We start from the raw sequence: 26,700 nt of genomic DNA, 5'->3' as shown, positions 1-26,700 counted from the left end.
GGTTTGTCGTCTCCGCGATGCACTCATTGTTAAGATCATTTCTGCGTCATACGCACCCAACCACATCTTCATCCGCATTTCGTCGCACTTAGTGCTGCGCTTGCCTCACTTATAATACCTCAAGGCACTGTCTCGGAGGAACAATCATAACATAAACAAATCGGACATCGCAAATTATCTCGTTTGCCTGACCCACAGTAATGGGTGAGCTATAGAGTAAAGGTTTAGCGTTACCAGGCCGATTCATATCTGAATGCACTGATGGTACATTGGTTGTTTGCCGACTACATTTAAGTTCTCCAAAATGATATTGATATCATGATTTTGCCGACACGGTCTTAGAGGTGATATCTAATGATAAGTGTTACCACTTTATAAAATAATTACGACACGGAATAAAAGAAGTAGAACGAGCGTCTATTTTATTCTCATTTAGAATTTTAGCTTGATATAATAAGAGAGCTAAATTGTCTCCACTCAGTTAATGAACCATCCATAAACATTTTTTTAACGACAACGAATTTGACGGCAAGAGTGTTTTGAAAATGACATTTGCTGCGTCAAAGCGTGTGCGTGTGCAATTGTTTCGATCGGAATTTTCCACGTAAATACATTTTGCATTTTTTTAATACAACATTGGATTTAATCGCTTTTACGCATAGTTTCCTTACAGACACAACAAAACAAAAAAAACTAAATGGTAAAGAAATAACACATTTACTAAAAGTCCAAGCACTCTTCTACTCATTGTTGAACTAAATAATCTTGTTTCCACCAGTTATACGAATCATCAGACCTTAAAATCTAGTGCAACTCGTCCTTAGTGCTAAAAGCGCGTGCTAAAGCGTAAATAGTATAAACTACGTATGAATTCGAACAATCCTAGGCGTTAGCTTGAGTTGAAGAAAACGTATACAACGTGCGTTCTCCGAAAAGCCCTCGGGAACGTATCAGTTTACGGCTTCCGTGTCAAGGGACAGAAGTTGGATATTTCCCCCGACGACAATCGTAGTGCTGACTCGCCGCCAAAATGGTTTTAGCCGATTTAGGACGAAAAATTACGAATGCTTTGCATTCGCTTAGCAAAGCAACCATCATCAATGAAGAGGTGTTGGATTCGATGCTAAAAGAAATTTGCACCGCGCTGCTTGAAGCGGATGTCAATATTCGACTGGTGAAAAAACTGCGTGAAAACGTACGATCTGTGATCGACTTTGACGAAATGGCCGGAGGCTTAAACAAACGAAGAATGATCCAATCGGCCGTGTTCAAGGAGCTTGTCAAGCTGGTGGATCCTGGCGTGAAACCTTACCAACCGATCAAGGGACGGCCAAACGTGATCATGTTCGTAGGGCTGCAGGGTTCGGGCAAGACAACAACCTGCACAAAGTTAGCCTACCATTATCAGAAGAAAAACTGGAAATCTTGCCTCGTGTGTGCAGATACGTTTCGTGCCGGTGCCTATGATCAAATCAAACAAAACGCTACGAAAGCCCGTATTCCATTCTACGGTAGCTACACCGAGGTCGATCCTGTCACAATAGCCCAAGACGGAGTAGAAATGTTCAAAAAAGAAGGTTTCGAGTTCATCATCGTAGATACTAGCGGTCGTCATAAGCAGGAGGAATCGCTTTTCGAAGAAATGTTAGCAGTAGCCAATGCAGTTAATCCAGATAATATTATTTTCGTCATGGATGCCACCATCGGGCAGGCATGCGAAGCTCAGGCTAAAGCCTTCAAGGAGAAAGTCGACATCGGTTCCGTCATCATTACCAAGCTGGATGGACATGCGAAAGGAGGTGGCGCCCTATCAGCGTACGATAATTTTTGCACAGCTTTAATGTGTTTATGTTGGCTTATAATAGAAACATTATTTCTACCCTGTAGTGTCGCTGCGACTAACTCTCCAATCATCTTTATTGGCACCGGTGAGCACATTGACGATTTGGAATCCTTTAAGACGAAACCCTTCATCAGTAAATTGCTCGGAATGGGAGACATCGAAGGTTTGATTGACAAAGTCAACGAGCTAAAGCTGGACGACAATGAGGAGCTGATTGATAAGATTAAACATGGCCAATTTACTATCCGCGACATGTATGAACAATTCCAAAACATAATGAAAATGGGACCGTTTTCTCAAATCATGGTAAGGTGCTCTCGCAGGGATGTTGAGTATTTGATGTCGATAAGTTTTCAAATTGTTCGCAATCAATTACAGGGAATGATTCCAGGATTTTCCCAAGATTTTATGACCAAGGGTGGTGAACAGGAGTCAATGGCGCGTATCAAGCGGCTTATGACGATGATGGACTCGATGTCCGACGGCGAGCTTGATAACAAAGATGGAGCCAAACTTTTCAGTAAACAGCCGACACGGGTTACCCGTGTAGCCCAAGGGTCCGGAGTGATGGAGCGAGAGGTTCGCGATCTGATTTCACAGTACACCAAGTTCGCTGCAGTCATCAAGAAGATGGGAGGCATAAAGGGCCTGTTCAAGAGCGGCGATATGACGAAAAACGTGAACGCAACTCAAATGGCCAAACTAAACCAACAGATGGCCAAGATGATCGATCCGCGCATGTTCCAACAGATGGGTGGCATGAATGGACTGCAAAACATGATGCGACAACTCCAACAAGGTGCTGGAGGTCTAGGCAACCTGATGAGCGGGTTTGGTGGAAAGTAGAAAAGTTAACGTTTATTGTTTACCAGCTAACTGTAAGCTAACCTATGTACTGGTTTAGTTTGCATTGGTGTTGCGATTCAGTTGTATTTTTTTTCAGTTCGCTATGCACACATATTTGTGTACATTGGGAATAAATAAATTGTATAATTTAGTTACGTTTTCTGAAATAATCAACTTAAGAATATTTTTGAAGGATATAAGGACATGCTCGTTTCTCGATCAACGTGTGGTTTTGTGTGTGTAGATAAAGTACCATTTCCATGGGCATAAAGGCATGTACCTATGGAGATTGTTTTCCTTGGTTGTTTGAACAATATGTTTGAACGTACGTTGACACACGAGTTCACGTAATAAACGAGAGCACGACTGAGCAACTGACAGAGGCGAAAAATGTATTCCATTCGGACGTGCCGTATTTGACGTATCACGTCTGACGTTGACCGTGTCAGGGTGTTTGTGCGTGTGTTCAATTGTTTTGGTCGGTATTTTATAGCCGAATACCGTAATCTTTTCAATCGGAGGACATTGCATTGCAACACCTTTTTGCATATTTTTCATAGCAATCGAGTCGGTAAAGCAGAAACATCCTAATGAGTATGTGAATAAGTCAATCAGTAAACGTTTTCGTTTCAAAGGATATACGATATTCCTTAATTTGAAGAAGAAGAAGCAGATAACAAAGCATCAAAGCCAGATTATCTAGCAGGCTGGGTTAGAAGTAGTCTGTGAAGCTCGTGATCAACGCAAAAGCAAGCCGTGGAGAAGATGACGCCAAAGCATGCTAATGGTGCTTGGCTGCTGTTGCTACTTGGCACGATTTGTAGTTTTGGTATGGTGGTGCGCACCGAGTTACCACGTCCGCGCGGAGTGTCTATTTCACTAGCTAGCCTATACGACGATCGTGCCGGCAGCGGTCAGTTCGTTTGTCTCGATGGGAAAAAAGTGATACATCGGGAGCGCATCAATGATGATTACTGCGACTGCGACGACGGTAGTGATGAGCCGGGCACGGCTGCATGCCCTAACGGTTCATTTCACTGCACAAACGCCGGCTACAAACCGCTCAACATACCGAGCTCGCGAGTAAACGATGGCATTTGCGATTGCTGTGATGCATCGGACGAATATACTTCGCACGCCAACTGCGTTAACTCGTGCAGCGAGCTTGGTAAAGAGGATCGAATGCGTGAAAAAAAACGCAGTGAAATGCTCAAAATGGGTAACCAGATGCGGTTAGAAATGAGTCAACGCGGACGCGCACTTAAGGACGAACACCGGGCGCGCCTTGCGGATCTCGATAAGAATCGGGCGGAAGCCGATGCTGTTAAGCAAGAGAAAGCGTCTCTAAAGAGTGAAGCCGAAGAACTGGAAAACGCTGCTCTGAAAGTCTATCGTGACCGGGAGGAGGAAACGAAACGGCTTAAGGAGGAAGCAGAGGCTGTGAGTAATCGCGAAGAAGCCGCAGAGACATTCCAAAAATACGATTCCAACCAAAACCAAATGCTAGAGCTTGTCGAACTGCAAACGAGAATTGTATTCGATCGCAATCGCGATGGTGCGGTGACTGAGGATGAAGCTCGCTACTTCCTGGATGAGCGTGATCAGGTTGACTTTGAAACATTCGTTACGCTATGCTGGCCGCGCATAAAGCCGTTCCTTATGATGGATTCGGGATTGTTCAAACCTCCCAGCACAGAGCAAGGAGAATTGGGAGAGGAAACGGTAGAACCGGAACTGCAATCCGAGGGCTACGATTTGGAAGGTAGCGAACACTATCCGGCGAAGGATTCTTCGTACGGGGACGAAGAGTATCAACCTCACAATGGCGAAGAGGAGGAAGAAGAAGAAGCGTTGGACGAAAATGACGAAGAAGAACGTGAGGAAGATGTCGGCGAGGGAGAGGTGGAATCAGTTCGAAATGAAGGAAACACACTACCTGTAGAGTATGATCCCGAAACACAGGAACTGATCAACAAAGCTAACGAAGCCCGTAATCAACACTCGGAGGCAGATCGGCAAGTGCGAGAGATGGATCAAGAAATTCGCAGCATTAAGGAGGCGCTCGACAAGGATTACGGCAGGGAAGAGGAGTTTGCGATACTGAATGGGGAATGCTTTAACTTCGAGGATCGCGAGTATGTCTATAAGCTATGTCCGTTTGATAGAGCTATACAGCAGCCGCGCAATGGTGGAGCCGAGACGAGGTAAACTATATGAAATGTTAATCCAACTAGCAATCGATCTAATTGGTATCTTTCTTGCATATATAGGTTGGGAACGTGGGACAAATGGAACGGTCCGGGAGATTACAGCGCCATGCTTTACTCGAATGGAGCACCTTGTTGGAACGGGCCGCAACGATCTGCCGTAGTACTGCTCGAGTGTGGCTTAGATACTAGAGTTCTTTCTGTTACCGAACCGAACCGGTGTGAATATGAATATCGTATGCAAACTCCAGCAGCCTGCTTTTTCCAGGATGATCAGTCTAACAGCTCCAAAGAAACGCACGATGAGTTGTAGTTTGGAGGAGGTAGATACAAATGCTACAATTGTTCATGTAAAAGAACTGTGTGCTTTCCATCAAGCCCGTTGGTTCTCAGCAGTTGTTATTAGGAACATTACAAAAATCGAAAGAACAATCGAATAAAACATTCCCTCGTAAAGCAGCACAACACGTGAATGCGAGAGAATGGCTTGCAAAAATATCGTACTAAGCAGATGAAAACGTAAAACGACTGATTATACATGTGTGGACGGCGGAAAATTCGAAACATCATAGCGCGGTGACACGCACATCCGATAATCATCAACATTTTCCATGAAAGCGAACAACACTACGTACGATAGCAAATGAAACGTTTGTGCAATAAACCGTTTCAGTCATTCCAACACTCAGGACATGATTTATAGTAGAATTGAAATAAAAAAAGCTAGAACCGGATGTACTAGACTTTTTGTTGAAAAGATGCCAACGTAAAATTATTTTCTATCATACATGGGGTGATCAAAACTGTCATTGAAAATAAGAATAAAAATTCAATTTCGTTTCTTGGACAAAAAAGCTGATTTTTCAATACGTCATTCTGACGAAAGCAACATATAAAGCTCAATGAACAAATGCTTATTGTTGTAGTAATCTTTAACACTGCATACATGTAATGGCTTTTAAAATGTCTATTTGTTGAAAGAAATAGCAATGGAATACAAGTTTCGTTCATTCATTCGATGCCTGCAATAAACTAAAAGAGAACCGTTGCGTAAATATGGACTCCAAGCATTTTTTGTTAAATAGCTAAAAATACAATCCACACCAGATTTAGAATGTATGTAGGTATTCAATTTAATTAGATCTTTTCAGTTTGTTTATTTTTTTAAATTACGTTCAAATAGCAATAGATTCCGCTCGTAAACTTTCGTCTTGTTTTACCAGTAACGTTGTCTATAAGACTTTTTTTAAATTGCTTTTCTTGTTTTCCTTTTTAAATCGAAACAATGTTTTACTTACATATGTATGTGTCCCTAGTTTCCTACGGCTCCAAATTTCATAAGCTGCAATATCTAGATTGTACCAAACCCTCAAGTCGACCACCTCATTAATCAGTGTTATTAGACATCGTGAAAATTGGGTGTGGCAGTCGTTTCTACCATTAGGAATGTGAAATACGTAGGTGCGCGAAACCCTATGGATGCGAGACTGATTAACAAGCAATAAAATAATGTTATTGCAAACATCACACTCTCAGCTTTCCCAACCCAGGAGATTTTGTTGCAATTATTTCTTTTACAATCGGTTGCATTGTACCACGGTTGCGTTGTTGGAACGCAATAATATGTTATGTTTAATAAAGCCATATAAATAAAAAAAGTAAAATAAAATAAAGCTTGTAACACTTGTTAACGATTACATGACTAACGTTACTTCAAAAAAAAAATAATCCAATAAAACAAAACATTCAACGCCTATAAGACTACGGAAGGAAGAGATTAATGGTAGACCGATCCAAGTCCTCAAAATTGGTAAATAATACTTTTTGCAATGATACGCGCCTTTTAACGCTTTATGAATACGTTGCCCACATAAGTCCGTCACGCATTTGGAAGGATAGTTTTAAAACTGGTTCAATCGCGAAAAGTCGTTTCAGACACTGCTTCAGCATATCATAAATAAAATATAACTCCTCAGTAAGAACCAGTTAATCAAACTGTACATAAATATGCGAGTGCGAGAATTAATAACGATTTTCATCAATACTCTTATTAATTGAAAAAAAAAACAGGATTTACGACCAAAAAATTATAGGGAATAAATGATCCATTGCAGATTGTAGAGTGCTATTTTCACGCGAATTTGCCATTTGCTTCGTTGTGGTAAAGAATGATTCCTACCCTCTATAAATACTTCTCTCAAAGTTAAGATCACAGGGTCCGTTAGATTCGCTTGCTTCTAGGAACGACCCATCACGCCTGTTCTTCATCTACATGGTGGGATCCTTACACGGGCTGATTCCCGATCAGTCCGATAAATAGTAAACATTATTAGATTTTTACTTCTTCCGCTAGCTTTGTTCCGTTTGCTGGACGTACTAATCTTAATAATTCTTATTAATCTTCATCCTCAAATGGCTTTGCTGCACTCACTAGGCCTACAGATCCGTTTACGGCTTCAAAGTAACCCGAGGATACTTCTTAAGGATGCATGTTAATGGGTATTGTTAGCCTTGCCTTCATCCACGACATTATATAAATAGTATATAAACGCATACGCGGTGAATACGCACAAGCACCATTCGACGTGCACGAGCACTTTCCGACGTCGTTTTTCTAACCCATGCGCATGTGATCTTGTCGCTCTCCTTGGAACCAGGCACAGAATGTTTTACATGAAAGGAATGTTTCTCCCGTGAGAGACATTTGTCGTGCTGCTCATTATTACCCTACTATTTCATAATTAATATCTGTTTTTGTTCAAACCATACAATGTTTCTGCGCCGTAACCTGCAGCCAGTTAGTCATATTCCTGCGCTCTGTATAAATAACATCAAATGCGGATTCGAATTTACTTTTTAAAAAACTGAGCTAAACGTGCTCATAGCTAGCAAGAATCATATTACAATCGAACGTATTAAACAGCCCAACGGCGCGGGAGCTGATTAAACCTGAAAATAATCACTTACAGCCGTTGCAGCACCATCGCTGTCTGGTGTTGCCGTTCCTTTTCGAACGTTCGAAGCGATAGCCGCCATCGGCACCTGTGCGGCCGGAGTGGGTGTAGCCGTGTCTGAGTCTGTCGTTAGCGAATCGTTCGTGACCGATTTATGTACGCTTTCACCGCTACCGACAACGGCAGCTTCGTTATGCAGCCTTTCATAAGGATTTTCTTTCACGTTGAGATATTTTACTGATTCATAATTGGGATCCGACTCACTGCCAGTGAGCGACTCATAGTTACTCGATATTCTACTGAGACTGTTGTTCGTCGTAGCGGTGGTGTTGGTATTGTTATTGTGCTTGCTGTAATCGATCAGCGGATCAGGGGAACTTGTACTTCCATCACCGTCCCCATCGGTTGAGGAAGGTGTTGTTCGTGTATCCGATATGCTCGAATATCCTGGAGACGAAGTAACGGTGCCCATGCCTACCGCGCCACCCAATCGTTCAGGTGTGGTGACAAAGTTAGGGCAACTTTCAACTGTTATGTCTAACCCCGTTGGGCTCGCTCCCAAGCTGGATTCTCCCATTGCATTTGCGGACGGGGAAGGAAGTGTCAGCGTACCGGATGAGGTATGGGGTATACTGGAATATATATCGGACTCTTCGTCGGGTTCGAGATTATTGTTAATGTTCGGTTTTCGTTTTTTCACGTCCTCAGTAATGCTGGCGTAATCGTGCCCTAGCGGTGGTTTCTTTCGCTCCGAAATCACACTGTACCCGGGATCGTAATCGTCCTTCTCTTTTATGCTACTGTACCCAGGTGTGCTACCGTCTGTGTCGTCATCTCCAAAATCCAACCGACTTCTTGCACTATTTTTCATTGTCTGTGCGAAAGTTCGTCCCGGTTCCCTTATGCTACTATATCCGTCACTATCACGGTTAGCGTCGTCTCCACTTGCGGGCTGCTGCTTTTTGTTCCCCGGCGTCCCGACGCCCGAAGACGAGGGCTTTCCACCGGTCGGCCGTAGAATTTCATAGTTTGGGTCTGAATCCGATTCGGTGCGATGTGATACGCGATTCAGTGTTTCATATCCTGGATCGTTGATGCTGCCACGTGTGTCTGGCAAACTTTCATATCCCGGCTCGGTTTCCGCTGCAAAAGACCGTTCAAAATGCTCGTCAATACTATGGCACATTTCCAGCGAACTGATAGACACTCTCTCTATACCTTGTGCTACAACCGTGCTCAATGGGCTGCCATCAATACCAGGTAACAGTGCACTCGCTACCACAATACTACCAGCAGCCGCGGCATTTCGCTGCATTTTTTGAATCTGTGCGTAATCGGCAGATTTCCGAACCGACTCAACACCGATCTTCCTGCTCTCGCCCGGGATAGTTTCATAACCCGGATCCTTGTTTTGGCATACATCAGTACTGTTCCGTTGCGCTCCTACCAATTTTCTATTCGGCGATCCACTGTGCAATGATCCACTACTATTGAACTGCGACATATCGGAGTCGGACAAGAATTGCTGCTTATATTGTTGCTCATCCAAAGGGCCATCCTTGCGCAACGGAACGGGTGAAGAATTTTGTGACGGAACCTTAGAAAGTTTGTTCTTTTTCATAACCTAAAAACAAAAGAAAATACATCATACGGCAAATGAAAATACATCATTCGGCTCATCTTTTTACAGGCATATCTGTAACATACCTTTGCGTACATGCCTTCAAGATCTTTGGAAGGACTTTTCTTTTGCTTGTTTCCCACGGTAGAACCATTTGGCAGCATTGTGTTGTCGTTCTCACCCGTGGGCTTAATTCCGATGTTGTCTCTATTCGACGTTGGCAGACTGGCGGTATACTCGATAACAGAAGCGACCGAATTACGGCCGGAAGTAACCGTCGCAGGACTGGACGATGCTGCGCTACTAGATCCGAGCACCGATTGGTTCGATGTATTGAAGAAACTATTAGCCTGGTGTTTCAACGTCTTTGGTGTTGGAGGTAGCGGGCTGTTGGCTTGTCGTTTCTCGGGTTTTGGTGAGCCCAGGTTGCCTACCGAACTGGTGCAACTCGAGGAAGATGCTTGGCGTGAGTGTTGCACGAATTGTTGTGCTCGCAACCCTCCCTCACTCACAACATTCGACGGGGCCAGGTGCGACGGGAAACCTGTGTGTGATGAATGCTCATCGCCTGACACTGCCATCTGGCTGTGATTGCTTAAGCGATTTGCACCGGAAATAGCAAGTTTAGCACTCGCATTGCTCATTCCCACCGCAGATACACCACCCGCGTCAGATGTATCTTTCGCTGCCATAGCTGGCGGTTGTGGTCGGCTCGATGCGCCGGTGTTTATTTCCACCGACACCGTCATTGCATTTGGCGGTTGAATTTGAGCATATGTTTCCGATCCGCTGGTGTAGAGGTCGGCCTGATTGTCCGGATCATCGATTGCGGCATACATCTCGTCGGAATCGTCCGAAACGGTGGCATAGTGTGAATCGCCCAATATCTGTCTTCGTTTCGCTGTTGCTTGATTCGGAAGGTTCTGTGGCATAAGATTTGCCAGCGGTTCCCGTACGCTTATGCTCGTATAACCCTCTGCGTTTACGACAAAGAAATGCGCGGATGAAGATATCGAAAAGAAAACATATGACAATCAAACCAACATCTAGCATGTTAAATATCTACACATTCTACTCACTGGAAGAATCTTGAGAGTCTCCACTAAAATGTTGCGTCGATGGTTGAACGATTGGTGGAGTCATGTAGGGTAGATCTTGACTAGCAGAAACTCGTCCGGCAATCGCAGACGCAGCCGGAATGTCCTACATTGCGAAAAAGCAGAATATTCATGTCACCAGTTTCTCATAGTTGTGATAGGACAACTTACCACAGTAGATGTTTCGCGATCTTCTAGATTTTGGGCGGATTCCCGTCGCGAAATGGGACTCATTAACTCGTCGTCATCGTCATCTTCGTCATCGTCCTCATCGCCATCCCGCGGCTTTGAGCGGTTAGACATTCCAGATGGACCACCGATGCCTCCATCGAAGCCTGCCCCACCGACACCTGTGCCCGGTTGAGACACTTGCGCATACGGATGTTCCATGCGTCTCAATTTATCATATGCATGCGGTGGTGATCGTACCCGGGCGTAGGGAGAACTAATATCGTCCGCCTGACTTATGGAGCTGTGCTGCGAGACGCTCGTTTGTTTCTTCAAACTCGTAGATGCTACAATTACGACAATCAATGAATATATAATAATAAATTCACGTACAAAATTTATTTCAAAACATTCGATATAAATTGAGTTGATTGATTTCAACACGTTCTAGATTTTATACCCTAGGGCCTATCTCTGTAGCACTTGGACTGATAAGGATCGATATAATGTTAATGTGTGCAACGCAATGTTTTTACATCCTCTTAACTCGGTTGCGGAACATTTCTCAACTATTCTAACATAGTATTTTGAGAAATAAAATAAATGTTTATGTCTCCTCTTTATGAATCTTCGAATAAATTCGATTTACTGAAAACCGAAGATGCATTATCTGCACACGCATTTTAACAGCCTAGTATTATTCAATAAGAGAATTCTTTCCCAGTAATATTTCTATTTGATCGTTAAAAAAATTGCCTTTTCTTTTCTTTTCCACGCATTACATCACGCTATCAAACTACTTATATTCTCTTGTTCTTTTTTGTTTGCTGACACGTAACAAGCTACCTTGCCAGAGCTGTTCCATAACTTTGCTACATATACAAAAAGTTATTTGGCTAGTTATTTATTATTATAGTTATTATTATTAGTTAGTTATTTGAGCAGGAGTAGCTGCCGATCTTATGTAAACAAAAAATGTCTAAAACTTTAAACCATAATATTTAAAGAGAAGTATGTCCATAGCTATAATCGAGATAGGTAACTAATCTAATCTGCTATAATCATCACCCATAAAAGAACATTTCAATTGACTTACGGCTTCGTCCCTGTGGTAAATCTTGCACTTTATCTCCGACAGTTGCATACAGTTCAGAATTGTTATCTCCGGTGGGTTCCGCTATTGGTATATCAGGTAGGCTCCGATGGGGTGCATTAGAAGTTCTAGAGGCACAAAAAAGACATACCAAATAAATACGATGTTTAAGTAAGACACGTTTCGATGGGTTTTCTTTGGGACTAAATGCTATAGCACATAATAAGATGTATTCAAGAAGTGTTCAAGCATAAATCGACAAACCTTTTACTGCTGCTTTCGGTATCAGAACCAAAACCTCCGCCGACACTGGCCGGTCGTAGATTCGAAGTGTTTGTAGATGCTGTTACGGGTGCACCGTTCGCTGTGCCGACTGATGCATTGATTGCACCGGTTGAACCTGAGGCCACTATAGTGTCCTCTGGATTTGTGAGCTTTACCATACCTTCTAGACCAAGAAGATCATTTCTAAACATTCATGTGCATTCATGGCCATTCGAGCAGTCGCGGGCGGGAACGTTATTGGATCGATGTGTACAGTATTGGTTTTGTTGTGGAAATGCAAACACACGAAAAAAAAATAATAGTAATAACACACGGACACAACATCCAGCAAAACATCAAAACATTTGAAAGAAAGAAGAAAAGAAAAAAAATCGCATACGAAATAAGTCGAGCCATAAATGTATAAATGAACAAACTTATGTCACTAATATCGATGAACTTATTCGACATATGAAATGAATGAATGAATGATATGATATAACAAAGCAATGTATGGAATGTATATAGAGAGGCTTTAATTGAAAAAAAATCATGCATATGAACTAGGTAATTTAGACGTCTAAATGCCTTCATTTACTTTTGAACGCATGAAACATATCGACAGAGAATAGTAACAACAAGGTTCGTTACAATGTTTACGTACAAATATTCAACCAGTAATAGCATATATGACATCAAACAGAAAATAAATTTTATTATGTTTTATGTACATAAGCCTTCCGATATATAAGTTTATTTAAAAGATTTTGGGTCTAGCAAATTTCTTATAAAAAATTATCTTATAGTCATTTATTATAAAAATCTTATAGTTTTAGTTATTTATTATAATAAAAGCATTAATTAGTGAGGATTTCGGTTAGTGACGTACGATACAATCGATATGATATGTTCGATACAATCGATGTTTATTTAATGATGCAACAAAATAACTGGAGTTGAGATATTTATCCATGAGTTACGCTTCTGAGTACTATTAGCACAAGCAAAAATGACTAATCTACTGATAGGTGAAATCTACTATTTTAGTATGTTAAACTAATGAGCAAACGTACGCTAGTTTGGCTCATGCTCTTATCGACATTTACCCATGGAGCGTATAGAAACTAACAACCAACACTTGAACCTTCCATGCAATCCGAAGACCACACCAAGAATGTATGAACCACTTACTTGATCTCTTGTTTGCGCCGACAGCACAGGCACGAAAGAATGCTGGTGATCATGCTAACCATGATGACGGCCGAAATCGAATACAACCAGAATGTGTCATATCCCAGCGCTTGGAGTTGCATTGTTGTCAGGTGTAGAAGGTTAACTTCCCGGTACAGCTTTCAGTGTCGCACATAAACGCACGCTTCGGATCAGGATTCTCCTTGTGTAGCAATTGTGATCGTTGCACTTTTTTTACCACCCCAGCACACTGCTTCTAAATCACGAGCCAGCAGTCCAGTGGACCGATTTGATTACGATCCGTTGACACATTCACTTGATGCACATTGCCAACATTTTTATCACACATTTCGTTGTGGCTTACTGGGAAGTTGAAAACGAATGAAATTTAAATAGCATGTGTATCGCACACGTCGCAGCGTTTTCTTCAAAGCAAAAATTGCATTGGTATATTATGCCCAATTGAGACACACATTGATAATAGGGAAGATGAAGTACGAAAGATGAATCATGACTAGAGTCTCATACACGATCGATGAAAATGAAACGTGATACCACAGAAGCAATTACGCATGAATCACAAATGCAGGCGCTTACGAGCATTGCGAAAGTAACGTAGCGGTAAGAGCAATTGGAAGTTACAAACCCGAGATGATGCACCTAATACGTTAAATCACATTTTTCCTTTTCCCGAAACTCCTTTTAAACAAATCCCAACATGATAGTTTTCCTGCTATCTGCGGTAAATGTAAATAAGAAACGTTTGGATAATCATAATCCACTGCATTGCTTTTTTTTCAAACGTTTTCCTATAAAACACACAGCGCTCGCTAGTCGGTGCTACTAAAGTAGTACTGGTTTCGTTCAGTAGGCGTGGAATGGAACCGAACACCATGACCCTGCTTTCCTCCGCAAAACCAGCGAAAAAGGAAAACAAATGATTTCTCCCAACTTCGCTTCACATCGCTCGGTGCTCCACATCGTAGCCAACCTGACCCTCTTTCTCTCACTCTTCCTTTAAGGAATGCATTAAAGTTCACTTCGCGCGATATTGATAGCCGCCGCTTTTACGAACGTGTGTTGGGCGCACCTCCGGTACCCCGCCAGTCATAGCTAATCCGCAAAGAGAAAGGTGTCTCGGCCAGCGTTAGGAGGGCACGATGTGAACAAAGTTTGGAGAGATTTTTCTGTCGGATGGAGCAAAAGCCTTTCCACGTTCCGTCCGATGCACCCATACGGCCGATGTCGATTTGCTGCTGATACCCACGTATACGCGAAGCAACTCGACACGGAGAACATATTCCGCAGTCAGTCTCGCGTCAACACGCTGGGAACGCAACACACTGATGAAAGTTTGAGTTAGATACTTAGGAATTCTTCACGACACAACGCAATCACAAACCTGGCAAATCATTGCACAGACAGCATCTATAGAAATTAACATTTGGCGTACAATATGGAAGCCATTTCATCCCATTCGTTATTCAAAGCCCGATTCTTCTCAATAAACGTTGATGGTAGCGTGTGATAGTCCGTGCTAGCGCATATAACAGATCATCCTCACCATTACCCGCTTGTTATGTGATTCTGGCAACTATTAAATAGACACCCTAATAACATAAACATCATTTTTTGAGACACTATTTACACTTTGTGACAATACTTTGCGTCCCGCTAGAGTTTAACGATTTCTAAACACTGTTTAGATCAGCAAAGACGGCTATAACTGCGCTATTACACGTTATCCTGGTGTCAACATATCGTTGTAAATACCGAATCATGCAAGTATTTTCACTACACTCCGGGAAAGCGGAACCGAAAAAAACATACTTTCTTTCGCTATGGTTACGGTGGTTTTTCTTCGTATTCCTATTGAAGCTTCTTCTTGTGCTTTTGCTGTTTGTGTTTGTTTTCTTTGCCTAAGTTTGATGTTGGGATTGTTTGACGTTTGGCCACGTAGTGATATGTTTATAGCTCGATATTGTCTTCTGCTTTCGGTCAACATATAAGAGCGTAACACAATTTGAACAACGGGAAGCGTTACGATTTCTTTATCCATTGCAACTTGTTCTTGAACTTAATCTATTCAAATTGAAATACAATCAGTTCCAGTAGACACAAAAAGTACCGGGCACACTTTTTAGTCGAATGCAGATTATTTAAAAAAAAACTATCATAAATGGTAGACAAATTTGAAAATAAAATGTTCAAAATGTTTTGTGGAGCTTTATACAGAAACAATGAGAAGGTTACTATTTTACGTTTTCCGTTAGATGAATTCCAGCATCGATACTTCCAGCCTGCACGAGTGCTTTTTTACTGACATGCAAAATAACGGCGCAAATATTATAAATTGTAACGGTATTATTTTCCAGCCCTTTCATAAATATCGTAAGCAGCATCCTAGGTATTATCTAATTTACTCTTTCTCTCCTGCAAACGCTTTACAGTTATTTGTTAAGGCGCAGTCATTGCCTTCCTTCAAATCCTTCTGAACATCTTCCTCTCGAACGCGGCTAGCGCATTACCCTAACCATAACCTTAGTGCATATTTTGGCATCAGCACTATAGTTGGTGTTCACTTTTGACCTAACATAAGTGATGTTTTGGAAGCTTTTGTTGGTGGGGCTGCTGGTAGTGATACTATCATTGTTATTTTTCCCTCAATAATTTCCAACTCAAGCTTCTCTGCCATCTGCTTAATTATTTTGTATATCTCTGCTACGTATAGAACCTCAAACCAACGATGTCTTTATTAACAGTATATGCATTTAAAATGAGGGATTCTACATGAAACCGTTGCGTCGTTATGTTTTACCACGATTATCGTACGCGGCCTGTGAAAAGATGGAAAGACCGGAGCTGTTGCTTCACCAGCTTCTCCAGGATAATGCCGCATGGTAAAGATCTAGTCAGCGGTAGGTTCTCTGTTTCTAAATGCTCTCCGATAGTTTTCCACTATAACTTCTGCGAATGGAACGAGTCTTTTTTGGAGAGCTAACGCACTGGATCTAATGCCAGTGAGACAAATAAGCTACATTTTGCTACACTACACAGCTACAAACAGCGCAAAAAATCGATGTCCTTTAAAAATGTACTTTCAGTTAATAATCAGTGCGGTTTAGTGGCTGGATATAGCATCGTAGCATCGTATGCATATTGGCAACGATTTTTCTTGAAATTAACGAAAGAAGAATAAGCTTCTTTTTAAACAATAGTACATTTACAGATAGCTTTAAAAATAACTGTTTTTTTTACTAAAGAGTGCTGCTGAAGCACTGCTGGGTCGCCAAAAGTAGCGTTCAGAAAAAAAAACTCGGCTTATTTTTTCCCCTCCCTCACATTCTGCATTCATTCTCGCTATCAATTTCGGATTCTCATTGATACCTACGTACTTTTGTACTCTCTCTCTCCCCCCCCCCCTCTCTCACTCTCTCTCTCTTTCTCCCTCTCTCTCTCTCTCTCTCTCTGTCTTGAAGCAGTGTTCTGTATTGTAGTTCTTATTAATTTATTGTTATGAGATTTTATTTGCTTTGCCTTAAGCAAGGTCCATCAGTGTTTAAATATTCAAGTGAGCAAACGTAAATTCATAAAATGACTTTCACAATTGTTCAAATAGAAGACGCCTACAGTTGCAAAGAAATGGTAGTTCTTTCTGGTTAGCTGTTGGACAAAAAAATACCGCTAGTTGAGCCGAAAGGCTGAAAACATCAAGGCTTTGAATCGCTATTGAAAATCGGTGACAGTGCGATGGAATAGGATCGCTTCCTGGAATAGGATCGCAGTGGAAGTAAACCGATAAAACATCACTTCTGCAATATTGGCAAATAGTATTGTCGAATATATTAAATTGTTGCGACAGTTAATTTTTTTAAACCGAAGACATTGGATTATAAGCGTGTGCTTCGTAAGGATGGTTGGTACATGATTTAAATATAAAGCACATCGTTTTCTGACGATTTTTATTTTTGACTAGATGATGATGTTTCTGTAGTGGAAGCCAACTATAATCCAGCAGAGCTGACAAAGAGGATAGAGATTTTTAGAAGAGGATAGAGCTGACAAAGAAGATAGGATTTTTTGTGTTTAAAGAAGCGTTGAGCTTTAGAGCTTCATTCGCCTCTAAAAGGGGATAGAGATGGAAATTCTACCATCTCTACCGAAGCTGTAAAAATATAATAATGCTAGGTGATAGAAGCAACTAAATTGAAAAAAGCGACAAACATATATATGTTGCTATCTGTTAAAGATGTTAATATAGCAAATTATGCACCTAGTGATGAAGTTCCAGATGTAGTGCTAGAATGCGCTTGCTGCAAAATTATGCAACAATAATTTAAAGAGTATAGAGAGTAGATAGAAAATAAGCAGCTACAAGATTGCAAAAAGCTAGATATGATTCATGCTAACTTAACATTGTGTTGAATCTTCCAGGACCTCAGAACAAGCGTATTAAATGTACCCAAGCAGCTAGTAATTTCGATTTTTCGGTTGTTAATGTTGAACAGTGAAATTAATCGATAAAAATTAAGGAAATAAGGATTATTTTACAGTTTTGCTGTACAAAGAAGACAATATTGGAATGGAGTTGGGATGAAAGAACCACAGTTATCTATGGACAGAATATCAAACATTAGAAAACTATTCCACATTATAGGAACGACAAACAATGTTAATGAGACACTTATATCCTTAATTAATCGCCATATTTTTCAAGAACAAGTTAACAAAAACTTCTAAACGAGCTAACATGTAAGGTGTTAGGAAAAATTATTTCCCACACAATCTCAGTGCCTAAAATAGGAATTTTTTGCAAACTAGGTTACATGAGAAATAGAACCTACGCCTTGTTTGTATTAAAATTAAAAAAAATGATCTATTTCTGCTGTTCTGTTATGATACAAGTAAAATATTGCATCTGAATTTTGTATAAAATATGAATGTATTAAAGGAATGTATAAATTAAATGAATAGTCCCATTTTTCCACAAGCTGGTGTAGGTATTTGGACTATCATACAGGTGGATATCCAATATCTAATTCGAAAACCATTTTCAATTTAAATATAGTGCTATGCGATTGCGCTGTTTTTTAAGAATATAGTTTTGTGTTTCCACCGTAAATTAGCTTGTTGAATCTCTATCAAACAATTTATGGCTTGCTTCAATTTCCTACTTCTAGCATTAATTATATTCTTCAAAAATTGAAAATGAATCTCAAATGGATATAACGAAAGATATTTATCGTTCGATACTTTTGTTTGTTGAGCAGATAATTTTGTTACCGAGCCTAATGAACCATCTCCTCATCATAAAAGCAGCTTCCGCGCAACTTCTAAGTCAATTAGATCCATCACATTCAAATTTTAAATATCTAATAGTGGCGATGGTAATATTTGCCAAAAGATATTTTTGCGGAAACCCTCATCGGTTGTGTTAAATGCTGATATTCTTTTTAAAATTACTTTCCGATGATCGTGACTGTATTCTGCTTCGCAGTTGCATTTCTTGCATCCATTGTTTGCCTTGAAATTTGCTACACCTATAAGTCATAGTAATATTAATATATACCAGAAATATTATTATATACCAGAATATATGCAAATAATCTGTTGGCTGGTTAGGAGCTTCAGGTTACTACATCTCTACTTTTAAATTGCATTTTAGCTTAGGCACACCAATAAATGTCCTTCAACACTGAATTTATTTCACTGGAGTCTTTCTTGAGGAGCTAATAATGTACTCGAAAAAGCTCCCATGAAAATCGTATGAAGACACCCCGTCTCCACTAATGTGGCGCAGAATAAGAATGCTGACCGTTTATCGGTCTGCAACCCATGATGGCAGGTTTAGGCAAACGAACGTCTATTTGAAATCCGCAACGGTTATGAAATCCGCAACGTTTATCCGCAACGGCAACCGCTGTAGTTGTAAATGTTTGATTTGAAACCATTCGCCTACAAATTTCTTGCATAGCTGGGTAAAAGATGCATTCAATTGGTTTGCGTTTTTTTTTATTAACGTAGAGCTTGTACGTTTTATGAACCCACTACAAACTATTGTCCAAAGTCAATGTGAAAACCTGACACCAATTAGTTTGTCTCTCACTTTCTCATATTTTACTGCGTTTTTATAAAAGAAAAAATAACACCTTGTCTATTTTATTACATCCCGACATTCAGTCTTACCACATTGTCCACCATATCTTACGGGGGTTAGGGCTAGAAACAAGAATTTCATTAAAGGAACAGGGACTTGCAGAAATGCAAGTTAAATTGGATGAGCAATAAGAGCGTTGATTCCATCAATAACAAAACAAAATTACAAGCAAAGGATTTGTGACATTTTCAAAATTAAAAAAAAATAATTTTAATTGAAACTGATTCAAATTGTATGTCCAAGTGGCTTGAAAAATGTGTCCACGTTACAAACTTAGCAAGACGAAATTCATTACTAAGAACATAAAAATTCACTCGTCAAAAACTTCGCCTCAATCGTGTACAAGAACACACTATAGTATGTCTTGTGGCCATCGTGTGTGAGCAATGTTTAGACAGCGTTTTGATACCGTTCCATTGTACCGACCAATAGATCGTTTATGACGATGCACAACATTTCAGTGACAACGAGTCGGGAAGCACATGTCACGGAAACTGTATCGGCATTTACCGCCGGACGAACTCAACGATGTGTGGGGCGCAAACGAAAGGTGCTGCTGATAAGCGGCTTGGCTATTATCTTCACACAAGATATTGATACTATGCCCCATCACCAGCAGGGCACAACGAATGGCGATAACACTTTTCGATAAACGTTATTCCCCAGTCAGTGCATGGTTTCGCAGCGCCCAGGTTGTGTAGCCATTTGTTCGTCTGATTCGGGTCTGGTTTGAATTTATGTAGATGATCAACATCTTTGTTGTGGGTTCACTGTAGTCCTTTTAACGATAACAGGAACCAACACGGCACTGGATGAAGCGTAAAACGATCGGTTCACGTACAGATTTTGTTTTGGATTAGAAACGATATACTTGCCCATATTCGGTTAGTTGTGTACTATCTGCATCAATCAGAAAAACAAGTACGTAATTGTGATAAGAAGTTATAAGCTGCAACAATACATCGATATTACACCGGTTCAATTGTATGTAATTGTACACGTATTTCTAGAGCCGTATTATTAGAGCAGAACTCGGCGGTGTCTGTAACCGGTTGGTGTTATTTAATGTACTGTATACATTTAATCGACTTTTTCTAGCATATTTTCGAACTAACAGAAAATGTTGATCCATCCCATCAACAAATTACAATGGGAACTAAGATAGTATTATTGATATTAACCGTTGGCGTTGGTTGGCTTGCGCATGTGTCTGGTACAAGTACTACGGCTTCATTTCTTGCAGGTATGCATGGCAATATATACATAGTCTGTGCAATTCATAACAAAGAAGACCGGACGCCATGCGATGTATGATTACTGTCTGAGGATTTTGTTTACCGTAGAGTTGTCTGATGCCATCACAACTTGTGGCGAAGCGGTTTGCCACGAAGAAACTGAGGTATGCAATGAGGGCACTTGCCAGTGTAAACCACACTTTGAAGGATCGATAGAATGTGTACCTTGCCCAGGCGAAGGACAGCCTTGCAGAGGCTGTTGTGTCAGCAATGCGCTTACCTGTTATCTTGGTGTCTGCCACAGGTGTTCTGTGGATAGTAATGGAAATTGCATGTAAGAATTAGTTCAATTTGGCCCATCGTTGGTCCATCATCACAGATGAAACTGCATGTGCAACACTCGCTAATAACGGTTTTTTCTCCTTCAGAAGCCAGGAGTCTCTGTTTTTCCTGACTGCAGCACAAGTGGCACTGGCCACCGCTATGGTCCTTGGCGTCATTTCGTTAAGCTTCCTTTTGTATAAAACGCTTCGCAATCGCTTGAGGTATGACAATATTCGTGCCGATATAATCGATATCGACCGGGCAGATAACGATATATCGTATCTGGATTTCATTCTTATCGAAACACAAGTCCGCTGCCCGAAATGATCTGAACATTTATTTTCTTCAACCCAAAATGTTATGTTGTAGACGCAACAGTCCTGTAATTGAAAGCGAATTTCGTCAATCCGCTGTTAGCCGCGTGTCCTTATCCTCAATACAGCAGCGTGTCGTTCGACGTTTGCGGGATCGTCCACCAAAATACGAAACGAGGCACAACTATGAGTATCAACAGAGACAAACCGAACAGAGGCAAAACAGCGAACAGAATGTACCAAATGAGGAAGATCAACAACGCAGTGTCGTGCCACAAGACGGTCCTCCTCCAGCATACGATGGCGACACGGTATGCTCGCAGTTAGTGAGTTTTTTGTTACTTTTTTCAACAAAACCTTTAATCAATTGTAGGTTTCTTTAGCAGAAAATCCTCCACCATACACGGAATCGTCCACGCAAGCAGGAAGACAAAATGACGGTATTGCTGTTATAACTATCACTTCGACAAACACTTCATCTAATTCAACATCTAATTATGAGAGCACCAACTGTGATTCAAGTGGCTTACAAGGCATAACTAATCCGACTTTTGAGCCGGACAAGTCCGATCCACCTTCATCGACGATTCAAGATTCCAACAATAATGTAACTGATGCTCGTCATAAGGATGGATTCTATGATATTCCTTTAGTCAATAGAGGCGATAAGACGGTTTATATGTAAAGCGAGCTGTGAGCGCAAGAATGGAGTTTTGCTGAACAGTAAGGCATAGCTTTTCTTGTTTTGTTTTGTGAATTTGTTAACGATGTTGATGCATGTTGGTCATATAAACTCAACGAATTCAAACCCGAAGACAAGTCCGTATGATTAAAGTCGCACACTTCATTTATTACGTTGTCCTGTTGTTCTTTATCCACCAAGATCGACGGTTTACGGATTTCACAGAAAATATAGAAACTTTATCCTTTTTGGTGGACTGCTAGCTAGTTTGTAAGGGCTTCCAAGGCAGCAACGACGTCGCCTCTATGCACTCTTAGTGTTTGCTCTGCCTTACTGCGAGTAATTTCCATTTCACGAATCTACAAGAACAAACTAAAATGTATGGCATGCGAACATACGCGACTCACAAACGATAGGTTCTTACAATAAGTTCTATGTCTTCCTTTTTCACGTGAACCTTTTGTAGCTCTCGTTCCATAGCCAGCTTTTCCTCATTTTCTTTGTTTCGCTTATCTTCAAACAAGTTGGCAGCCTACGGAGTATAAAAGGAGTGATGAACAATGAATATGCGAATATTCCCACATCCTATTAGGGTAACGCACATTCGAACACAAATTGTGGGATGTGATTTCTTTTTCTTCTGCATAATCCGTCACACGTTCTAAATCAGCGGCACCCCCATCGTGCTTTGAAGATTTTTTCTGTTTCTTGTCAGTGGAATCTTCGACGCCGTTCACTACTTCCGGATCAGCCATGGTAGATGACCAAGTGTATGATAAATCGACTGCCAAGAGATCTTTCCGCGTGTAGCACGTAATTCAGATATTTTGAGGATAAATAGTAAACACGCCACACATGTATCTGACAGTACTTCAAAATAAAATCATAGCATCACGGAGACGGCAATACTGTCAAAACACCGGCAAAAACATAACATAAGCACATCGAATTAAAAATTAATTTAAAATAAGCGGTTATAATTTACCTCTGATGTTTTGTATAGTTTTTTTTTCATTTCATTTACTAGTGACATATTTTTCGGAACATCAATATTATTATTAGGAAAGATAGATGATGAACAGCGTACAATGTGCGTGAAATAAGCCTTAAGGGTTCTAGCCGTCAAACATGAGTGGAGTTATCAAATAATGATGCAAAATAATTGAATGTTTACGGTTTGTTTTGTTTGATTGTCCTGTGAGAAAGCGTTGCATTTGGTTATTAAAGCATTAAACTATCACAAGATGTCTGCATCGTTCAAGATTGCAAAAAAGAAATACTCTCAGCAAGAACTGAGGCGTATAATGAGTGAAACAAAAGCAGCCAAACAGCAACAACAATCAGATGCTACGGCAAAACGGATCGAATCTCCACTAGCAAAATATCCTTTTCAATGTTACTCGTTCAGAAGAAAATGTTTATTTTAACAAAGAATTTGTTTTGAGATCACATTTGTGTGTTTCAGATCATATTTTCCTTAATCAAACATGTTGTTTTCAGTACATATAATGATGCAGGTCAACTTATGTGCATCCTTTGCCGATCGGTGGTTCGATCGGAGGCAGTTTGGAAAGTACACATTAATTCAAAGCAGCATAAGGAAAGTGTTGAATCTGCTAAAAAGTTGAGAGAAACTCCGGTTGCGAAAGATGCTTCAACAGAAAGATTGGTAAATGAACCAGTTCTAAAGCGTCCCGGAGATAATATTAATAGTAAAGATAGCGTACCCATGAAAAAATTGAAAGGCATACTCAAAAATAACAAGCAACAGACTGTGGTACAAAATGCAGCTCTGCCAGATAACTTTTTTGATGAAATTTCTTCCGACACCGCCACTACTACGTCTTCTATACGTAAGGATCTCGTGAATATAAAACTTCCTGAAAAGCAACGTGAACAGAAAGCGGAACTGATGGAATTGGATCATACGGACACTGATCTGACAGCCGGTGCATTACCAGTCGAAGATGAGAAATTGCCGGAAGGATTTTTTGATGATCCAAAAATGGATGCTAAAGCTCGCAATCAAGAGTATAAGGATCCAAATGATGAAGAGTGGGAAAAATTTCAGAAGGAAATTAAAGAAGCAACAAACGTCTCGATGGCCATTATCAGCGAGGAGCAGGAGGAGTCAACTGCCGAACGGCAAATATCAGAAATAGACGAACAAATTCGAAATTGGTCACGAGTTTTGGATTTAGAAAAAAAGAAGGAACAAGTTAAAATCATGAAAGGAGCAACTGGCGCAAAGAATGGTGGTAATGTTTTACATAGGAATAATCGCGCAACGCACACAGATTCCGATGATGACAGAGAAGATGACGATGAAGATGAGTTTAATGAATTTTTAGATTGGAGAGCGAAAAAATCATACAAATAGAATTCTAGTAAAATGTTAAAACGATCTTTGATTCCCTATGAAAGAATTATTCTGTTGATGACTTAACCTTGTTGTCTGCGAACATTGACACTCAACTATTCCGTAAAGACCTTGCAGGTACACACATAGTATCTTAGTTATATATCAAATGGTTTTTTTACGAATAAAATTTATAATATACCATTTCTGCACATAAACTTAACATGTTGCGCTATTTGCGCACCTTAAGGTCAAACATTTTGTGACCGTTAAAATAGATATAAACAATTAAAAAAAGATATGCAAACATTTATAAATTTTTGAAGAATATAAAAAAAAAATAAAAAGCATAATTTATAGAATACAAATTGTTTTTTCTTATGCTTTGCATGAGAATTGCTAACTTTCTAACCATTATTTGAATAATAAAATATAGTTTGAAGATTGCTTATAAATTTAAATCTTAAGAATAGTGTTTTCTTTAGTTTTTGCTTTTTACGATGCAAATCACTTTTTAAGATCTCGTTTCAGGCTAAAGCTGAAGCTGTAGAAGACATTCATAGTTCCAGTATACATGTAGGCCTCTGCCACATGGATGTTCTCCAAAGCTGATGAAACCCAGAGTGCATTCAGGGTGAAGATGCTAAGAAGAATTTTGGGAAAGAGCCTTGCAATGACGACATCAATGGCTGGCTCACATTGTACTGTACCTGTAACTGTAACTGTAACAGTACGTAACCTTATTTTAAACAAAGAAATTCTACCAACAATCTAAGGGATATGCCATTTTGAACATCGAGTTACGCTTATACATCCAATATCAAAGGTCCCCTTTTTTGGTTATGCTCATTTAGAAGAATACATTTTGGGCAAACGAGCTGGTTCCAAATCCATGGAACACGTTAGTTGCAGTGCTATTGATTAGTACATACCTATGGCATTGCATCGGCACAGAGAAAGGAACCATCACAACAACATGATGGACCTTCGGTTGACTCTCTAGTCTTTCCTTTTATTTTCCTTTTTAACCTAAACACGTGCTCGGTAGCGGAGTAATAAAACATATGCCGTATGTTTATGGCTTGATGAATTATCATTCTGTACCGGTTCATTGACACCATGTTAAACATAAGAAAGTAACTTATGTTTTTCAATTGGAAAAGTTATGTGATTGCCTCTTTGGTTACAACACCGTATGTTGGAGCACAGTATCACACGCAGACCAACCAAAGAAGTGGTTAAGAAAATCCCGGGTTTACTGATTTTTATAATGGCTGATCGTGCCAGAACTAAGATTTTACCGCCAAAATCTTTCGATCTTGCTGTTTGACGCAGACTTTACTCGTTTGACATACGGAATTCAAAGCCAGTAAAAGTTAGTAAATAAACGTCTGCTTTTCTTGCGGCGAATAAGACGACGAAGCACGAAGTTAGCAAAGATGCCACATATTAACGATTCAATTTGTCATCACTAGCTGTACATCATTATAGCAAACAAAAAAACACACACACGCGTCACACAATTGTTTTTGTTAGTTTATGTAAAGTAAATAAGTTTCATTAAAAGATTTTAGTTTCTGTAAAGTGATACATCTTAGCTAGAATTTTCATTTCTCGTGTTTCCTTTTGTCGTTTGTTCATCATAGAGTTTCAGCTTCATTCCGCTCATTTAGAGTATGCATGTCGATCATCATTAGCAGTTTAGATTTTCATTCGAAGGATGTTCCATATCGTCTACTTTCGTTAGCTATGCCTAGATGTACTTCGGACGGCTCTTCATTGAGTGCTAACATATGCCTCCAGACCATGACTTGCCTATCACTGTACTTTCAATCCAAACAATTGTTATTTGAAGATCCTATGCATAAGAGCGTTAGTGTTCGCTTAGTGGCTTAGTAAGTGTTACTGGTTTCTCTCAAATGCGTATCCATGGCTCGTTGGTGTGTGTGTATGTGAGTGTTTGTGTGTTGGTGGTGAAATTGTTTAAAGTGAAATCGATGACGGGATTGCAAATAGCGTTACTGTGTATGTTTTTGTTTCCCGCTCTGTGGCATGGTTTGATGCGGAGAATCTATGAGCGTAGGTAGTGCTCTCATGTGCGCCTGTCAAATGTGTTCAAATCGTTAAGTGTACTGTGATTTCACAGACTGTCATCGCCTCGACCACGAATCGGTTCCGAATAGAAAAGTAGTACTGAACTTTCAGGAAAATAGATCTTTGCTGGACATTAAGTCAATTTTTCCCATTCGTAGTGACCATGTATAATAAATAGGAGATAGGACAGGACAGCTACGCGTAGTTAGATCGTAGTGCATCGCGTTGCAGCTGCACTCAATAGAAGTTCC

At 40.3% G+C, this 26,700-nt stretch overlaps 6 protein-coding genes across 7 annotated transcripts; 4 read left to right on the top strand and 2 right to left on the bottom strand.

Moving 5' to 3' along the window:
* The first annotated feature begins 993 nt into the window (after positions 1-993).
* LOC128722129 (signal recognition particle 54 kDa protein) lies at positions 994-2,850 on the top strand. The gene is made up of 3 exons (XM_053815964.1): positions 994-1,815; positions 1,888-2,149; positions 2,222-2,850. Exons 1-3 carry the CDS (start codon positions 1,031-1,033, stop codon positions 2,687-2,689), a joined length of 1,515 nt encoding a protein of 504 aa, XP_053671939.1. The 5' UTR covers positions 994-1,030; the 3' UTR covers positions 2,690-2,850.
* Positions 2,851-3,454: 604 nt separating this feature from the next.
* On the top strand, positions 3,455-5,729 carry LOC128724554 (glucosidase 2 subunit beta). The gene is made up of 2 exons (XM_053818281.1): positions 3,455-4,893; positions 4,960-5,729. The coding sequence occupies exons 1-2, from the start codon at positions 3,455-3,457 to the stop codon at positions 5,207-5,209; spliced, it is 1,689 nt and encodes a 562-aa protein (XP_053674256.1). The 3' UTR covers positions 5,210-5,729.
* Positions 5,730-7,839: 2,110 nt separating this feature from the next.
* On the bottom strand, positions 7,840-13,406 carry LOC128720170 (uncharacterized). Its single transcript, XM_053813824.1, has 8 exons — positions 13,285-13,406; positions 12,094-12,297; positions 11,833-11,957; positions 10,740-11,083; positions 10,551-10,674; positions 9,558-10,447; positions 9,069-9,474; positions 7,840-8,993 (listed from the first exon to the last, which is right to left on the bottom strand). The coding sequence occupies exons 1-8, from the start codon at positions 13,404-13,406 to the stop codon at positions 7,840-7,842; spliced, it is 3,369 nt and encodes a 1,122-aa protein (XP_053669799.1).
* Positions 13,407-20,181: 6,775 nt separating this feature from the next.
* LOC128731108 (uncharacterized) lies at positions 20,182-22,169 on the top strand. 2 transcript variants are annotated; one of them, XM_053824206.1, is made up of 6 exons: positions 20,182-20,362; positions 20,540-20,684; positions 20,785-21,010; positions 21,105-21,221; positions 21,370-21,625; positions 21,688-22,169. In XM_053824206.1, exons 2-6 carry the CDS (start codon positions 20,591-20,593, stop codon positions 21,997-21,999), a joined length of 1,005 nt encoding a protein of 334 aa, XP_053680181.1. In that variant the 5' UTR covers positions 20,182-20,362; positions 20,540-20,590; the 3' UTR covers positions 22,000-22,169. The 2 variants fall into 2 exon arrangements, with proteins under 2 accessions (XP_053680181.1, XP_053680180.1); XM_053824205.1 differs by having other exon boundaries at positions 20,182-20,425.
* An 8-nt stretch (positions 22,170-22,177) lies between these two features.
* LOC128731110 (huntingtin-interacting protein K) lies at positions 22,178-22,805 on the bottom strand. Its single transcript, XM_053824208.1, has 3 exons — positions 22,599-22,805; positions 22,421-22,528; positions 22,178-22,355 (listed from the first exon to the last, which is right to left on the bottom strand). Exons 1-3 carry the CDS (start codon positions 22,749-22,751, stop codon positions 22,260-22,262), a joined length of 357 nt encoding a protein of 118 aa, XP_053680183.1. The 5' UTR covers positions 22,752-22,805; the 3' UTR covers positions 22,178-22,259.
* Positions 22,806-23,240: 435 nt separating this feature from the next.
* LOC128732270 (zinc finger protein 830) lies at positions 23,241-24,376 on the top strand. The gene is made up of 2 exons (XM_053825451.1): positions 23,241-23,377; positions 23,500-24,376. The coding sequence occupies exons 1-2, from the start codon at positions 23,241-23,243 to the stop codon at positions 24,374-24,376; spliced, it is 1,014 nt and encodes a 337-aa protein (XP_053681426.1).
* Positions 24,377-26,700: the final 2,324 nt, after the last annotated feature.

Source organism: Anopheles nili, chromosome 2, assembly GCF_943737925.1.
Source record: "Anopheles nili chromosome 2, idAnoNiliSN_F5_01, whole genome shotgun sequence".
NCBI lineage: Eukaryota > Metazoa > Arthropoda > Insecta > Diptera > Culicidae > Anopheles > Anopheles nili.
The sequence above is the reverse complement of the archived record's forward strand: the minus strand, read 5'-3'. Positions and strand labels throughout refer to the sequence as shown.

Coding starts and splice junctions, on each gene's coding strand:
- LOC128732270 (XM_053825451.1), top strand. CDS start 23,241: ATGTCTGCATCGTTCAAGATTGCAAAAAAGAAATACTCTCAGCAAGAA. Junction 23,378..23,499: donor ATCGAATCTCCACTAGCAAA/ATATCCTTTTCA, acceptor TGTTTTCAGTAC/ATATAATGATGCAGGTCAAC.
- LOC128722129 (XM_053815964.1), top strand. CDS start 1,031: ATGGTTTTAGCCGATTTAGGACGAAAAATTACGAATGCTTTGCATTCG. Junction 1,816..1,887: donor GGAGGTGGCGCCCTATCAGC/GTACGATAATTT, acceptor TCTACCCTGTAG/TGTCGCTGCGACTAACTCTC. Junction 2,150..2,221: donor GACCGTTTTCTCAAATCATG/GTAAGGTGCTCT, acceptor AATCAATTACAG/GGAATGATTCCAGGATTTTC.
- LOC128724554 (XM_053818281.1), top strand. CDS start 3,455: ATGACGCCAAAGCATGCTAATGGTGCTTGGCTGCTGTTGCTACTTGGC. Junction 4,894..4,959: donor AATGGTGGAGCCGAGACGAG/GTAAACTATATG, acceptor TTGCATATATAG/GTTGGGAACGTGGGACAAAT.
- LOC128731108 (XM_053824206.1), top strand. CDS start 20,591: ATGGGAACTAAGATAGTATTATTGATATTAACCGTTGGCGTTGGTTGG. Junction 21,222..21,369: donor ACGCTTCGCAATCGCTTGAG/GTATGACAATAT, acceptor GTTATGTTGTAG/ACGCAACAGTCCTGTAATTG. Junction 21,626..21,687: donor CAGCATACGATGGCGACACG/GTATGCTCGCAG, acceptor AATCAATTGTAG/GTTTCTTTAGCAGAAAATCC.
- LOC128720170 (XM_053813824.1), bottom strand. CDS start 13,406: ATGCAACTCCAAGCGCTGGGATATGACACATTCTGGTTGTATTCGATT. Junction 11,958..12,093: donor ACCGAAAGCAGCAGTAAAAG/GTTTGTCGATTT, acceptor TTGTGCCTCTAG/AACTTCTAATGCACCCCATC. Junction 10,448..10,550: donor AGACTCTCAAGATTCTTCCA/GTGAGTAGAATG, acceptor TCGTAAACGCAG/AGGGTTATACGAGCATAAGC.
- LOC128731110 (XM_053824208.1), bottom strand. CDS start 22,751: ATGGCTGATCCGGAAGTAGTGAACGGCGTCGAAGATTCCACTGACAAG. Junction 22,529..22,598: donor CCCACAATTTGTGTTCGAAT/GTGCGTTACCCT, acceptor TATACTCCGTAG/GCTGCCAACTTGTTTGAAGA. Junction 22,356..22,420: donor AGGAAGACATAGAACTTATT/GTAAGAACCTAT, acceptor TTGTTCTTGTAG/ATTCGTGAAATGGAAATTAC.